General features: G+C 29.9%; 1 protein-coding gene across 1 annotated transcript in view; it reads right to left on the minus strand.

Moving 5' to 3' along the window:
- Positions 1–2322: 2322 nt before the first annotated feature.
- The window catches only part of LOC142325771 (gamma-interferon-inducible lysosomal thiol reductase-like), a 49983-nt gene continuing 34169 nt past the window's right edge, over positions 2323–18136 (minus strand). Inside the window, exons 3-5 of the mRNA XM_075367805.1 lie at positions 11707–11871; positions 7315–7461; positions 2323–2604 (exon numbers count right to left, since the gene is read on the minus strand). Coding sequence (XP_075223920.1) covers positions 2524–2604; positions 7315–7461; positions 11707–11871 — 393 coding nt within the window. The 3' untranslated portion in view covers positions 2323–2523. The remainder of the gene's footprint in view (positions 2605–7314; positions 7462–11706; positions 11872–18136) is intronic.

An 18136-nucleotide genomic window follows, 5' to 3' on the forward strand; every position in this document is an offset into this window, starting at 1 on the left:
AACCGCCACGTTTAGTCTGTCTCTCAGCAGCTATACATAAGATTTTCTGGTTCCAGTCCATCTTTAAGCCTCAAGTGTGTCTCTAAGGCTATTCTCCTACTAATGTGCGATGCCGCGCCTTTCATAGTATACTGTAAAATTCTTAATCGTGTATTGGTTTTCAATAAATCTATTTTTTATCGTTTTCTTCTAGGACACCTAACACAGAAAATTGCGAAATACAGAAAAAGACTGAGGGTGTAGTGGAAGTACCTCTTTGTAATTACACGTCTGCCAAAAAAGGAGTATAATGTATTTTGACGGTGTATGTATGTTTGTTCCACCGTAGTAGCTCAACAGTTTAACCGGTTTAGATGTATGACTCTGCTTTGGAATCTTTACTCCTTACTGGGAGTGTTATAGGCTACATAAATATGTATATATGAATATGCAAGTGATTTAAAAGGAAAGCGAAATAATCTGGAAACTGATTCTAGAGATTTAGGTAAGGAAAGAAGTTCATACAAATATATGTCCGAAAATACTTTGTTATCAAGTTACGGGTAACAAAAGGTTTTGCGCAGATTAAATTTTCCCCATTGAAATCTCAGTGTATTAGAAGTGAACTTTATGATTTCTTATGTTTTTTGACGTGAGAAATTGAATAAAACAGGTCCCAGAACTGTATTTCCCCTATTTTTCATGATAAACTTAAAACAGAAAAATTCGATGATGAAAAACCTTTTTTTTAAGAGACTTATAAATACGTAAATTTTGTTTTCAAAAGGTGTAGAGAATCTAATTCTGAGAAAATTGATTTAATAAAGTCTATGAAAAAATCAACTTTTATTAATAACAAACTTAACAAAAAAATCTTATGAAAAAATTAATAATAGCTGTTTGTAGTACAATAAATTTAATTTAGACCTTGAAAAATTAAAATATTTTTAATTTACTTTTAAAAAATAGTCAATATCGTGTATACACTAATAATTTATCACACGACTGCCAAAAAGGAGTGTATTAGGGGTGTATGTTTGTTCCACCGAAGCAGCTCAACGGTTGAACCGATTTTTAGTTATGATCCCGCATTGGAATTCACCAATCACCACATTAGTATACAACATTAGTATACTTATATATACTAGTATACGAGTATATATATATATGTTTAAATAAATTAAAAAACTTAAAAAAAAGTTTTACTGTATAAAAATACTGTATACAAAATTGTCATCTGCACGCTCTTTAATTGTCCTTCCTTCATTAGTAATTATACTATATTAAAGAGCAATGTTTTTTGGTAGTCGTGTTTTTTAATTTTTAATATATACTCTTGTTTCAGTTTGTGATGCTTGGATCCTAAAAATAGTGCTTACGATATTAAAAATATTGTAACATTATTTCTTATACGGGTTGAATTTATACAATCAAATATAATCGTAAATTCCATTTTATAATTTATTTTAATTTTTACTTCATCGATTCAATCTCGGTGTAATGATCAGTTTGTTAAAATAATCGCCAAATAATCAAGGTTTGCTGTTCGCAGAGCAGCAATTTAACATTTTTAGGTTACACAAGCCTATTTCTTTGAATTTCATGAAACAATTGCTTAAATAAGGAACTCATTTATTTTTATCCCTTTTTAATGAAATAATTACCGAATCCGCTTTTTCTACTAAGAAATGCAATATGTATTTTGTTTGATTTAATATGTTTTAAAATTAACTTTTTGAAGACTTACACGTAAGTCTCCGGTAATTTTTATTGACGAATCTATTTGTCCTTGATAGTTTGTTAATGAAAAATAAAATAAATCTTTATAAGTATCAGCGATTACCACTAGAACGTTTTTAAAACTTTTAATTTATTGATATTATGAGTTCAAATTCCTCTTTCCATAGATGTGAAGAACGTTTAAAATTGTTGCATTCTTGTCATTAACTGCCTAGTTTTGTGAATTTGGTCTCCCCGTGAAGCTGTCTAGGAGTATGCTTTCTATCCTTGGAAGCACCAGAAGTCCAATTTGTGACACGTTACTTATTGGCTAATGGGTGTTCAACGATCTTCGTCGTAAAACTCAGAAGAATTCACCGATTTCACTTTACATCTTAGAAAATATGTGTTTGTTAGTAGTCGAAAGGATAATTTTACTTTTTTTCTTAACTTTTGTTGATTACAGTAATATTATTTTAAGAAATCGTGATAACAATCTGTGTAGTCTACGTTGTAAAAATATTTAAAAAAACCATGTCCGTATAAGCAAAGTTTTGTTGTACTTGTATATTTCAGAAAATTAAAAAAAAAATGACTAGGGAGTACATAAATAATTTAAAAAAATTATAATGTATATTTTTATTTACTTTTAATTAATTACAAACAAATATACGAGTCAGCTATTTGTCTTATATTAGGAAATGATGTATTAAATTTGCTAACGACTAGTAACTACGCACATAAATATCACATGGCTTACGCTGAATAAATATAAAAAAACAGTTTTAATTTTAAAAAAATTGCGTATTGTGTAGTATACTTGTATTAGCATAACATAAAATTTTGACATAAAATTCTGTCAAAACCTCCTCTTTGGATTTCAGTTTGCAGTTGCTGATTGTATACCTGAAACAAAAATTTTCTCATCACAAATAAAAAAGCTAAAAACAATAAAACAAATTGAACTTCCTATAAAGCAAAGAAAGATAAATTTATAAAAAGTAAAGAGAAAAAAAGAACCGCAAAACGGTGTAGTAAAAGACCTGTAGTCTTGTTTAGAAAAAGTATTTTATGTATAAAATTCAAAGGAAGCTTAATGAAATGTTGTAGGAAGAAAAATTAAGATCGGCAAAAACTTTAACGATATCAAGAATGTAATAACGAAATCGCGAGAAAGGCGTTCCGAAGAGTGGAAGAGGGATGCGTTGATGAGAGATATTACAAAAAAGAAAGATATGGCAGATAATATGGTTACCCAACGTAGATATTAGGGATGTAGATTATTATAAATAATACGTATAAAAGGAACTGTAAAAGTGTATGATGTGCTCTGATCGGCTTTTGACATACTCCGATTGGTCCTTATTTTGGATACGTCAAAATATCAACCATCTGTTTACTTTTAATTGAACACAAGAAGCCTTGTGTGTCGTAATTACGATACACTATTACATCTAACTTACAAGTAAAGAACGCATAAAAATAAATGAGAAAAGGACAAATAAAAATTAAATACAAAGAGTTTTCGAAACAAAAAAAAATAGGCTATCAGATCATTATTTAGCATCCATACATATAATCATGTAGACCAATATTTAAAAAAATTAACATCCTTTATAAGGGATGTAAAAAATATTTATGAATGAACAATTTTTGTTAATGAGATAAAAACAAGTCAACAATTTTTTTGAGTTATTCTTAAAAAAATAATTATATCTGCTCTACCAAACCAAAGGGAACCGTTTTACCTATATGTAACTCAATACAATACTTTGGGTTACGAGTATTTTTTCGCTTTTAATTAATTGCCAATTTTAATAAATTAGGAATTACTAAAACGAAAATCTTCCCATCAATTTACTTAAAATATAGTTAAAAGATTTTCTTTTATAGAAACAATATTGCTCTGTAGATACATTTTTAAATAATTCCTATTAAAAATTAAGAAAAAACCCTAAATTATTTGACATCCCATTCAACGTGTACGTAAATACGTGCTGAAATAATTTTCATTAAGGTATTCTGAATCGTAGATTATCTTGTAGTTATTTTCAACGAACGAACAGTTTCGTTAATGAATTCAATATGTATGTGCGTGAAAACTTTTGTCTCGGATTTGGATTAAGAATCGTTAGTGGATTACAAAAATACACGAATGGCCGCGATCGGCCACGGGTTAACCTAAAATTGATCACCAAAATAAACATTTTTTATTAATCATTACGCAATAATGGTCTAAGCCATCAAGTTGATTCAAACGCTTTATTGTAAGGTTTATTAAAATGCATAAAATTTATGAAAGTCACTTTTGTAGACCAAGTGTAATACCCCGAAATAGCGGAAAAACTAATTTGTTAATAATTGAAAAAAAAAACGTAAGAAAAATAAATTATGTTAACGTAAGTAGGATCCCAATAGAGATTTAGAAAAACCATATCAAACTCTTTTGCGTAACCTGTAGGTTTATAATCAAATTTTTTAGTTTTAAAATAAAAAAAATGAGTTACTTTTTAATTATAACAGATACTGTAAAGTAACTAATGTCATATAAGGCTATAAACATAATATGCGAGTAATGTTTTGATCGGTCACCAAATAATGGTCATGTGACGTAATGGAACTTTAAAACATAAAAATAATCTCTTAAAGAATGTAACCTTTACGCAGTAATAAGAATGTTCATTCGGGAATGTCTTAATAGACTTTTCATTGATAACTGGTTTATTTTGTAAATGTTTAGTTATAGATCTTACTCTGTCTTTAAATCTGTAGGTGAGAAGACACAAATTAAGTATAGCTTACAGCGACTTAGCAAGAGGAACTTGCTTTAATTAATCTCGGAAATTAAATCAGTACCAGCAGAATAACGAGAATGCATCAGTCTTATAGCAGATTCTATCACATATTCAATAAAACTAGACATAGAAAGGAAGCGTAAATTCACTGAAAATGAGATATTTTGCTGCGGTAGCTTGTCCCACTTACCGTACACACTGCCAAAATCTTTAGAAAAAAATTCGCAGATAGTGTAAAAATTTATCTTTATGACTCATAAATATCCAAAATGACCATACAAGAGGAGGAGTGTTTGTTGATATTATATAATATTATCAGTTGATGAATAATTCACATGTTCAAATATTACTGTGTAGGTCACTAATGATAATACCAATTGATAATTATGTGGGTCATAATTACTGTGATGTTCGGAAAAAGAACCATAAAAGATGAACAAATAGAGTTTTATATCTCATATAGGATACAATGAACATATTTTTCCACAAAAAACCACATTTCATAACATACAGATTTCGTCTTTTAAGAATGAATACACGTTAATAAATGTTATTCTATTAAGAAAAATTATAAATGGGATTGTCGTGAGGTTAGTTTTAAATAAAACCTCTCACTTTTTTTTTACGTGCTTTAAGTGAAGGATTTTTATTATGTTATGACATACATTTTAAATAATTTAAATTACAAAAATATCTGTTTTAGATATAAAAATGTTGACAAAAATATTTTTTATACCTCAACAATTTTTTTAAAAAGTATTCGAGTAAAATAAAAATTTGGGTTAGATTGACAGCTCACAAAAATTTCATGGTTCTATTTTCATTGATTTTAAGTTAAGAAAAAAATTAACGAAATTAAAAAACTGACCGTCGAAAAATTATGTTTAAGCAAAACATTTACGGAGATGGAAAAACTTAAATTAAATCTTATATACAGTTATTTTCAAGGCCTAGATTATGTTGTTAACGCTTACGTAAACTAACTTTCTTGTAGAATTCTAAATCAGGCCAATCCATTCTAGCATCATAATCTCAAATTATCCCAGAAACTATCCCATTAGATCTTTTTTTCTTTTACTTCCGGGTCCGCATTCAAGCAATTCTTTCCGCAGAGGATGAGATGAGTGTTTTGTAGCGTGTGAAAAATGCCATGCCTGACCGGGATTCGAACCCAGGATCTCCGGGGGAAAGCCCGAGACGCTACCATTCGCGCCACGGAATCCGGCTTTCATTAGATCTAAATTCACTGGATGGAAGGTAAAAAGCACTGGAAGTCATCTGTGTTTGAATACATTTTCATGTAAATATTTTGATTTTTTTTTTTTTGAATCAGTAAAAATTGATTTCTAATTGCTTTTTTGGCAGCAAAATAAGCAATTAAAAAAAATAAATAAAATGAATATGAATTCTATAGACATAACCAACGGTAACTTATTTTTTATCTGACCTATTAACAAATAATAAGTAAATTTCCAACCGGCAAAAAAAAAACAAAATGGTTGACAACAAAATTGTAATAATTTCCTGGCATTGATTGTTTGTTCTATACAGCGAATAAAATAATGATACGTGAAAATAAACCAAAATAAGTTTAAAAAAAAATCGATATTTTTAAATTTTGAGCGGCCATCCGATCCTCAATATTGTCCCCAAAGTTTTTTTTTCAGTCACTTGCACTACTACTATTTACGAAGAGATAAAAAACCGATTAAAAATGTACAAATATAAAAAGAGAGCGTTTTCAATTTTTGGGGAAGAGGGTAATTTTGGGACAAATCATTTTATAAATGCTAAGATAAGCATGCACGCATGTACTGAGCTTAATATAAAATGAAGCCGTTTACAAAATTTGTTGAAAATTGATCCCCAAAATACTATCTCTCTTCCCCCACCTCCTGGAGGTATTGGCCGCAAAATTCTATCAACAAACTGGCCCATATACACATGTCTATTTATAAAATTTCATCAAAATCGGTTCATCGAGTCAAAAGTTATTAAGTTTCTAACACGCCAATACACGTACATACGTAGTACCGATGTTACCCCCCACTTTTTTTGTTTTTTGAGATCATTGGGTCATAAAACAACGAGAAAAACTCATACCACATTCTTCGACTGATTACCAGCACTTTCCTTCTTGCAGGATAGCTCTACAGCTATGATGCCAGGAAAGAAAAGGGCACAAATATAAAAAATAGAATACACGTAAAAGATTTTGTCCGTCTACGTAAACAATTGTTACTTGTCATTTATATTAAAAAAAGAAAAAAAATCGGTTTAAATAAATAGAATGACCGGTTATAATTACTAAGTATGCAAATTATATCGGGCAAATGATCACTGCGGGTATTTTAGCACATTCTTTATCCTAATGAAATTTGTGTTTAATAGAATCCAATCTAACTCGTGAATTAGGGCCTGGTTTTTGAAATCGTGGATTGTTAGTGTAGCCCCTTCATTTTTCAAGTAATCCCTACCTTAAAGAATAATGCAGCGGTGATGAATCGTACGATTATGGAGTACAGTTGACATAACATGAATGACCTATTCGTAAAAGAGTTCTACCTCTGAACTTCTTCACGAATGATTACTGGATTCTAATTTGAAACATATCGCTCTGGGATCTAACTTGTATTACAATTATTTGTACGCCGCAACTTCACTTCTGGTACACAGTCGCAGGAATCTGCGGAACTATCTCAACAATGCTGTGCTTAATATTCCAGAGACTTTCAGTTATGATATAATATACTCACTTCTGCTTAAAAAATAGCAATAATTGTTTAAAATAGCAAACCTAGGAATATCTACGTATACATACATTATTGAAGATTACAGTAGGTACGAATTTAGGCCCCGGTGTTCGTGTTTTTGTTTCACGTTCGGCTTCTAGTTGCAGATTACGGCCAACTACTGCATTGGTACATGATATTACATCTGACCAAGACACGCCAGCCTCTTCTGCGTGCTGAAAAATAATTAAAATAATTGTAATAAATCATATTAATTTATTATTTTTATATATTCATTTTATTACCAGATATGTTAAAGATATTATTAAATTAAGTTGAGAAATAAGGCTGTATATTATAAGTTTCCGCCTACGAAGGGAAAGCAAATAATTTTTTTTAATTTATAATTTATTCGTAAATACAAATAAAGAGTTATGCTAAACATTAATCTAAATAAATTGAAAAACAAGATTACCTTCCTTCAAAAACTGTCCGTTTGATGTTCTTATGAGGAAAACTTTCACAAAATATTTCTAATGAATTTACAAGGAAAAAGGCTGCTAATATTATTCCCTATGGTTTTTCAATAATGAAGTTCCTGCATCGCATTGATAAATTAAATTTCTCAACTAACTATTCCTATTTATTACGTACGTTTAAAAATTGTTTTTATTTTCTAACAAATTAATTTTGCGATCAGTATTCAGGTAAGACTTGAATATTGATTATTCACTATTATAGGTATTATTAATTTTCAGTATTATAATACTGATATTCAGTATTATTTTTTTACGTTTTTCTACACATCCTAAATTGTAATTATTGACTTTAAAAATCAGCTTATAAAGAAAATAATAAGAGAAATAACATAGAATTAAAAAATCTGATGTGGGAATCACATGACTTCCTTGTACGCCTATTAAATTACAAATACACAATTTTTTTTAAAATGAAAAGTACATAAAATTTTATTTCATTATTAACTCCTGATATTTTTCATATTTTTTAAATTTCTTTATTATTATTAAAGAATTATTATTTATCGTAAATTTTTTTTACAATCAGAGGTTAATAATTATTAATAAATCAATATATTTAAATTTTTAAAAAAAGTTTAAAAATATAGATGAAGTCGGATTCGAACCGATGTCTTCCTTTTATAAGATCCAGATATTTCATTAATTAAAATTTCATTTGGCTAAAACTGGAACCAATGAAAATAAACACCACTTATGGTATATTGTTGAAAAACTCTCGATGAGGACTTATTACTGCAGTTAAAAAAAAGTCCAAAATCTAAATTCGTTTGGATTTTGGCCTTTTTGGACATTTTTGGTTCAGTTGATTGGAATCAAAACAGGAGGTGCACAGCTATATGTTACAACAGTCCTAAATCCAAAATGTCACGCCGAAACTAGTCAAAATGGATTTGGTCAAAATATATTCCCGTTGAAACCTGAAAACCGAAATTAATTTTTCGTGATCACAATACTTTCTTTCCTTCGTACAAGGAAGTAAAAACGTAAAACAAAATTTTTTAATGTGCATTTATATATATATATAATAGAGTGTATCACGAAGATCTCCATGGACTCTCATGACCTATTCTACTCGAGAAAATAAAGGAAGAAATTTAGACAAAAATATGTTCTAAAACGCTTCGTTTGCGAGTTAAGGCTAGTGAAAGATTTCGCTCGAATTTCAGTTACCCTGATGAAATGAGGTACTACTGAAATTTTTAGGATATTAGTTTTTAGGAAATTATTGATTTATTATGGTTGTTGAGCTGAAAAATTGAATACAATAGGGCCCAGAAGTGTATCTGGAGTATTTTTTTGAAAAATGTGACATGAAAACCAATAAATTGAAGTAAAAAACCCTGTTTTTATGTTTGACGTGCAATAACTTTGTTAAATCGGTAATAAACATATAAAATTTTTAATGCAAAACTTATAGAGAATTTAGTTTTGAACAAACTGGTGTAGATAAGTTGAATAAAACAAAGAAAAGTTACAAAATTCCTATTTTAGATTTGGAAACAGTACATTACTACATTTGTCAGAAAAGTATTTTTAATGTAAATAAAACTCATATTGTTCTTTGTTGATTTTAAAAATCTGAAAACACAAAATTTACTGTTTAACATTGCTGTTAAAAGAATTAAAAATACTGGAAATTACAGAACAATAAATGTAAAATCAAAATAAATAAGTATTACTTGGCTAACAATTTTTTTTTATTAATGACTGAAATTCCATAAATTATTTGAAAAATTACTATTTCAAAGTTTGCAATAAAATAACAACTGTGGTCAACAATTCTGAATACTATACTGGTGTTTGAATAATTTTGTAAGGTATGTTAAATATATTGGGTACAGTGAACTGTGCTGTGTCGTTAGCAAAGGTTTTCTGTGAATTTTAGTTTTAACGTGATCGGTTTGCCATTGAAGTAATGTCATACTTATTTACAACAGAGCAATACGTTGATATAGTATTCATTTTGGTTGGGTGTAATGGTAATGCTACAGCTGCTGCAGTAGAATATAAAATAGAATTTCCAAAACGCAGGATTCCAGATTCCAAAACAATTACTTAACACGTTCACTACGTAGTAATCGTACCAGCTACGAACGATGTATCCAACACGACGTCTTACTCATGAAATTATAATCGATGCACTTCAGTGACGTCTTACCAACCGGATCGGAGTTTTGCATTCGATGGTTTGAAGAACACTTAAACAAAACAAGTTTTTTCCTTTATCATAAACAACCAGTTTAACATCTACACCCAACAGACGATCGGCTTTACTTAGAGTTCAGCAACTGGTGGGATACAAATCAACAACTCTCTACAAGTATGTTTTGTTATGTTTTTGACGAGTCAAATTTCACTCGAGATGGCGTTAACAACTTAAACAACGAGCATAAATTAGCAGAAGTAAATCCTCATGAATCGGTGGAAGGCAATTTTCAACACCGATTTAGCGTCAGTGTATAGTAGTCTTACACCGTTCATATTACCTGGCCGCTTAAATGCTGAGATCTTCTTTCCCTTTCTTCAAGAAGAATCGCCGCAGCTGCTTGAAGATGTTCCTCTAGCTCTTGGACGTAAAGTACATTTTGAGGATGATGGCGCGTCTCCCCACTTTTCTTCTGCCGTTTCCAGTCACCTAAATCATCATTTTCCTGAGAAATGGATCGACCGTGGAGATCCCCATCCTAGCCACCAAGATCGCCTGATGTACCTTTAGAGTTTTGCGTCTGGGGATGGATGAAAAATATTGTGTACAAAACAAGTATACGTTCTTGTGAGGAATTAATTGTCCGCATTATGAATACGGCTGAGCAACTTAAGGACAGTCCTGAAGAACTAAATAGAGCTACAAAAACATTACAGAAGCGTGCCAATAATGTGTTGAAAATGGTGGATTCATTTTTTAAAATTTATTATAAAATGGTATGTATAATGGAGTTTGGTCTAGTTATTGTTTCTAAATAAAATTTGAATTTTCTAACTTTTCTTTAATTTATTCAACTTATCTTGCACTATTTTGTTCAGAATTAAATTCTTTACAAGTTTTGTTTAAAGGTTTTATGTTTATTCTCCATTTAACAAAGTTATTGAACATTAAACATAAAAATCAGGGGTTTTCCCCCAAATTTATTGGTTTTCACCCCGTATTTCTGAAAAACTACTGCAGATACAGTTCTGAAACATATTTTATTCAACTTTTCAGGTCAAAACCCATAAAAAAATTTCTAATTCTGCACTTAGTTAACATCCTAAAAATTTCAGTACGACCTCATTTTACCGGGATAGCTGAATTCCGAGCGAATTCTTTCACTAGCTGTAAGAAGAATTTTATGACGTATGTTTATGTGAATCTTTCTGTTATTTTCACGAGTAAAATAGGTTATGAAAGTCCCGGGAGAAATACGTGATACACTTTATATATATATATATATGTTAACTAAAAATTCTTGGGGCATATTTTTTTAATATAAAATATTGGACCTTCAGAAAACTTTGTTCGTAAGGAAAACAGCCTTTCACAGGAAACGCTAGAGGGTGAGAAACCTTCGTATTCATAAAAAAATTCAGTTCCGTTGTAAGTTGTAAGTGAATTCAGTACAAAATGTGAGAAGTCTTACCATTCACAGAACTACTCGTCTATACTCGGGACAATGCAGAAAGAAACAAGAAACCACTAATCTCCTAACTTTTATTCATAAGCCTTACACGGGATGTTTATTATTCTTTAGTGGCTCTATCATTTTCGGCAGTGATTTTTTTCTTATCTTAGATCAGATTTATTATTATATTATAAAAACAAAAAAAAACCTGAAATGTGTGGTAATAATATGACAAAACTGTTTTGTTTAGAAAACTGTGTACTAATGTAAAATCGTTCTGTTTGTCTATCACTTAAAGTAGTTGTAAACCGTTTACTTAGACTAAGAAAATAATAATCATCACCTTTTGAACTTCATCATCAGAGGATGATGGCTGCTCCATACGGTCTGCTACATACTTAACCTGAGCACCTCCTTTTGGCAGTTTGCTAAGCACGCACGAATCAATTAAATTACCGCGACATTCATTCGGGCCATGTTGACAAACAAAACTTCCATCGCTATTACTCTGTAACAAGGAAAACAGAAAATGTTAGTGTCTCTCTCTTTCTCTCATTCTCCCTCTGTCGAGTGAGCAGTTGGTTTCTGATCTTCTGCATTTTTTCTTTTTTACAGTGCAAGTAATGATTATTAAGGTAGAAATTTTGTAAGTAGGTGAGTTGTGTGTGAGAATTTTTATTTTATTATTAACATTATTATTTCTGTCTCAGTTATTTTTCATACAGTTATACATCTTTTTATTATGACTAAAATTTCTTAATCGCTTTTTAATAAACCAGGTTTTGTCAAATGTAACGAGGAAAAGGATATGTAAGCCGGTGGGCAGTGTATAATGTAATGCTGTTAAAATATATAATGTGTATGCTAAAATGAATACGCTATCAGGGAGTCACTTGTTCGACGATTTTTAATTAAAATATCCTTTAGTATTTCTCTTACATTCTGTTCTACATATCGGCTTTATTTAGAACGGCGATTAAAAAACTGAAGTTGTCAACTTAAAAAATTAGCTTACGTGAAAAAACCAAGAGAGTAATGAACTGTTAATGCTGATAATTTGGAATATTATCAGAGATTGATCAGTTTTAGAATGGTAGGAGTTATGAAGAAGGTCACTAAAAACACTTGAAATGATGTAACGATAAGATAAATATTAATATTGTTATTTTGGTGTGCTTTGGTATTCAATGACAAACTACACCTTCAGCCACTTCAGCGAGAGGTAAACCTTTCCCACTTCCTTCAAATTTCAATTGACCGCATTAATATTTATTATAATATTTTAATGAAAGTCTTTTAACATGTCCGTCACCGAAACTAATGAATATTTTAGTGTTGAATCCTATGGAGATGTGTACAAATGTACAAAACCTTTAATGGACTATATTCATGGGGTAAATTGTCCCAACAGAATTAAAAAAGGAGTAGAATAAAATAAAGCAGGCTGCAAACCTATCGAAAAGTAAATGATTTAACATTTTTCCCAAAAGAAAAACGAGCTTAATAAAAAATATTATTAAAGTTTGAAGGAAGTTTTTCTGTCATTGAAGCAGCTAAAGGTGTAGTTTAGCATTGAATACCAAACTACACCAAAGAAACTATTTATATTAAATAGAGAGTCAAAGTAAAAATATTTTTTAATGCAATTTACAATTTTTTTGGTATCTTATAATACTTTAATTGAAAATAATATCATATTTTCGATTCGCTGCATTTTTTTTACGGAACTTATCATAATTTGGGACATTAAGTTATTAAAATTAATTTAAAGAATCTGTCTACTTACTGCTGTTTTTTTTGTACTGCTATTGAACATTATTGAGTATTTTTAATATTTTTTATCAATGATTGAAATAAAAACATCTATTTCTACAATTTTAAAGTTTATTGATGTTTTTAATTGATTTATTATGAGGATAAAATAAAATCCATAAAAGTAGAAATTCTGTGAAATCAACTCGACAAAGACACAAAAATAAACAATAGGTGGATAAATTTTTTAAATTTAATAAATTAATATAATCTTCTATTAGGTATATTCTGCAGTTTTTGAAGTATTTATTTATTGACAAATGAACCATGAACATTGTTCATTTGAACGAGTTTGTTTTGCCTGTAACATGTAATAAAACATGTATTCGATTAAAATATTCACTTTAATAGCATGTATTTGCTATAATAGCGGTATTAATTTTTAAAAATAAATTTTAAATGCTATTTTTATTAAAATTATTATAAATAAATAATATACTTTCATACCCTAAATCTGTATTATTGAAGTCGAATTAATCATTTTTATATGTATATAAAAATCTTGTACTATCTGTAAGTCTGCTACTCTTTCATGCAAAAACTACTGTACCGAATGAGTTAAAAACTTGCATGAACCCAGCTTTTATATCTGGAAAGAACAAGGACTATTGCCGATAAGAAATATTTCACAGTTTCTAGATGGTGGAATAGCTTGTGATAACAACCGGATTATGTTCCCTACTGATATTCACCTTTACTAAGGCCAAACTTAGTCAAATTAAATACGGAGTCACTCGCTGTATCTAAAATTACATTTTCTAAAAACAAGATCTTTTGTTTTTTACAATATCTCTTTCGATTATTGAGAAACGTAGCTTTAAATGTGCGACGATGTACAGTCAGATGCGGTGTATCAACTAACATACCTACTGCCACTGTTACTGTGTGTGCAACATGACTGGCTGCACCTGCATTTAGTTACTTGAAGAAAAAATATAAAATAAAAAATAAGAAACAAAGTCATCTCCTTGTGAATTTTGTCAGGTAACACTAAGAACTGTGCAAAATACTTTTTTACTCATTCAAAGGATGGGTAACCAGCTATAACTACCATTTTTAACATGGGGTGACAATTCTGAAACCCACATGCTTCAGATCAATCAAATTTTCGAATCTTGGGCTGACTAAATTGTTACTCCAAAGAAATTACAATACATTGATAATTTTTGTAAACTGAACAGGCTTTAATTGCTATTTATCAGTATTATTCTCATAAGCATGAAGATATTGAACAAATTAAATGATCATCCAGCGAGTTGGTCTAGTCGTTCACTCATCATCACAAATCAGCTGATTTTGAAGTCGAGAGTTCTAAGGTTTAAATTCTAGTAAAGAGAGTTACTTTTATATGGATTTAAATACTAGATCATGGATAGTGATGTTCTTTGGTGGTTGGGTTTCAATTAACCACACATCTCAGGAATGTGTCGACCTGAGGCTATACAATACTACACTTCATTTACATTCATACATATATAATTCTCATTCATCTTCTGGTGTAATACTGTACCGTGGTTCTGGAACTAAACAGAAAAAGATAAAGTATGTGACTGTAAATAAGCAAACTTATAGATAGGTCATATCATGTTGGTGTAAAGAAATAAAGCACTGCTATTCACCTAAAGCAACCGATATAGCCAAACTTCAATTAATTTCAAATAGATCAGTAACAACCTTTTTCTGAATAACTGAAATTTTGACTTGTAAGAGTTGTGATACTATACAGTTATGCAGTAGTTCTGTGAGCTTAATTTGCAATCAAAGGCGATTAGATATTATAAAGCTAGCAGATGGCAGGACACAAGGACTTTATAGAGTAAAAATGATGTCTAATAAATTTCTAAAGAAGGATAAAGAAATTAATAATAATTTCAGAGGAAAGTTTACCATGATCTGAATTTGGTTGTGCTCTGAAAGATATAAACAAGAATAAAATAATAGAATTGATAGTATACCAAATGAATCGTTTTACTGTATTAGAAATGACTGAATAAGTTTTAAAAATTAATGTAAATTTATGAGATCGGGGAAATAGCTTCATTTTTAAAAAGAGTAACAACGTTTTTCATATAAAAAGAAAATGAACAAATTTATGTGAGACCTATTTCACCATTAGTTTTACGTCTCATGAACAGAAAATATTTACTTGGATAGTTTACAGGTGAATAGAATGTGTAGTAAAAGGTGTTGTAGATGAATGTTAGTTGGTATCAGAAGAAATTTAAACTACATGGCGTGTAGATGTGAAAAAGAATCTGATAATGAGCAGTGGAATAAATGTTGAAGATTTTAATAAAATTTGGATTTAAATGTAGGGAGAGAAGAGTTAGCTATATCTATACAACAATGAAGGTATTAGAAGATGAAGAAACACAAGTTCTGATTCAGAAAGCAGTGAGGTAAGATGTAGATTGTCCCTATTGCTTTTGCAACATTTACATAGAAGAAACAATAAGGTATTGAGGAAAAATACAAATGTTAAGATTTACTAATGTCATTATTCTTTAGCAGAAACCAAGATGAGTTAAAATGAAATACCAAAAGACTTGAATTAGGAGAGAACTTCAGTTTGAAAATAAATAAGAGCAAAACAAAGGCAGTGAAGTGTGAAGGAATAAAGTCTATCAAGTACAACAACAATAATAACAATAACAATAAATGTCAATAATAAGGAACAGTGATTACATACAAAACAAAATTTAAAATAATTGTCAGGATTTATTTACACGTAGTTAAATATTGAAAACCAGAATTCAGTCCCATTGACAAAAGACATTATCATGACTGCTAAAATTTACACCTTCAACAAACTAGTGTTGTATTACTACGAAGAGAAAATTAGTCATAAGTTCTTTCAGTTAAATACCTTTCCTTTTCAACAAATAGAACTACCCGATAGTGTATGTATGAATTTAATACTTTACTCCTTTTACTAAATTTCTATAGTAACTCGCCAAACAATTTCCTGCATTCCCTACTGTCCTCACTGGAATTACTTGTGACATCACTTGACATGTTTGTAACATATTTGTTAACACTTAACATGATTATACACATGTTGTACAAACCCGCACTATGTCGCTTCAGATTACTCGCGTAATACTCGCTCATCAAAAAATGAATTTAAGTCGTCTTCCTTGGAGTATTTATACTCCTACCCTCTTTACCTGTAGAACCAGATCCAAGTTGAAACGTGAGAATGATCTTCAGAGACATTTATTTTCCTATACATTTCTACCCTTTCTTTTTCCTGTTTAGCCTCCGGTAACTACCGTTCAGATAATACTTCAGAGGATGAATGAGGATGATATGTATGAGTGTAAATGAAGTGTAGTCTTGTACATTCTCAGTTCAACCATTCCTGAGATGTGTGGTTAATTGAAACCCAACCACCAAAGAACACCGGTCCACGATCTAGTATTCAAATCCATGTAAAAATATCTGGCTTTACTAGAACTTGAACGCTGTAACTCTCGACTTCCAAATCAGCTGATTTGGGAAGACGCGTTAACCACTAGACCAACCCGGTGGATACATTTCTACCCTGGTCCGGTATTTCTTCTCTTGGAAGAACATCTGTGGTAGGTGTGTTGGGAAGCATTACAAAAAATGATTGTTAACCTTAGAAAAAGGATTACTTTTAATCCCCATCTAGATTCCGCCCATTATTTTTTTTTTATTACTTTCTTCTTAATTGGCAGGAATCCGTTACTCAGGTCTGTTATACCGGTCTTGTTACAATATTAACAGTGTTAATTAATTAGTTAGTTAGTTAATTAACAGTTGTTAAAAGTAACAGTATATTTGTCTTATGATTAAATGACGATTTTAGACGTTTTATTAAATATATTATAACGTTTTATTTATAAAAATTATTATTATCTTAAAATAAAATTATTTCCAGTTTGGTAATATTCTTATTACTGTATTTTTATTTGTAAGGGATTTAATAATAATTCCCGTGTTCGAATGAATTTTGTGGAATTAATACTATGAACTGATCATTTTTTCCTAAATGAATTGTTTTAAACTTGAACTAAATTTAAACGACGTAGAATGGTTTACTGTTTGTTATTTAATGAACGAATAAAAAGTGACCCCTGATAGGTAAGGCGTCATCATGTATTTTTATTTTCTGCTTGATACAAACCGGTCGGCTGCTACATCAATCGACGTAATGTACAATACACGCAGAAAATACATAAAATAATTTTTTAATACCGCATACAAAAACTTTATATACGAAATACCAGTACTTTAAAATTGCATTTTTCTGGTTAAAATAATTACTACACGTATTAAATAAATGTAGTTCCCATCTTTAAGTGCAGTTGCTATCTTATAACTTATTTTTGAGTTATAAATCTGTTTGAATAAGTAAAAAATAAAAAAAACGTTTATTGTAAAAAATTGTCCCTCAAATAATTCTATCAAAAAATGAAATTCCTTTAAATACAACATTCATCGACGTACTTTAAGAGTTATCGTGATGATTACCATTACTAACATCATAAAAATTTAAATATTGTATTTTTGTGTATTCAAAATAATCAATAGGCAAATACAGCCCGATTAACACGAGTATGGCGTAATGTTGCACTTTGAACTTTTCAAAAACTTTTATTTGGAATTAAACTGTGACATTCCTTATGCGTACATACTCGTATGTGTTACGATGCGACTGACTGTATAAGTTAAAGTCTACGATGTACATTTACGATACTCATTTATTACGGTATACATTTATTAGTCTACGGTACGTATACGGTATACATTTTGTAGCAGTTTTAAAAATAATTTCTTGATCAGGATTCGAACCCAGAACCTTTCACATGAAGGGCAGAGACCTCTTCAGCTTGAGGGTCAGAAAACTAAATTAAAGATCTTAGATACCCATTGTGTGTTTTACACATGAATAACTGCAAAATGTAGGGAATTTTTTCTCTTTTATTATTTATTAT

The sequence above is a fragment of the Lycorma delicatula genome, chromosome 1 (assembly GCF_047948215.1).
Source record: "Lycorma delicatula isolate Av1 chromosome 1, ASM4794821v1, whole genome shotgun sequence".
Classification (NCBI taxonomy): domain Eukaryota; kingdom Metazoa; phylum Arthropoda; class Insecta; order Hemiptera; family Fulgoridae; genus Lycorma; species Lycorma delicatula.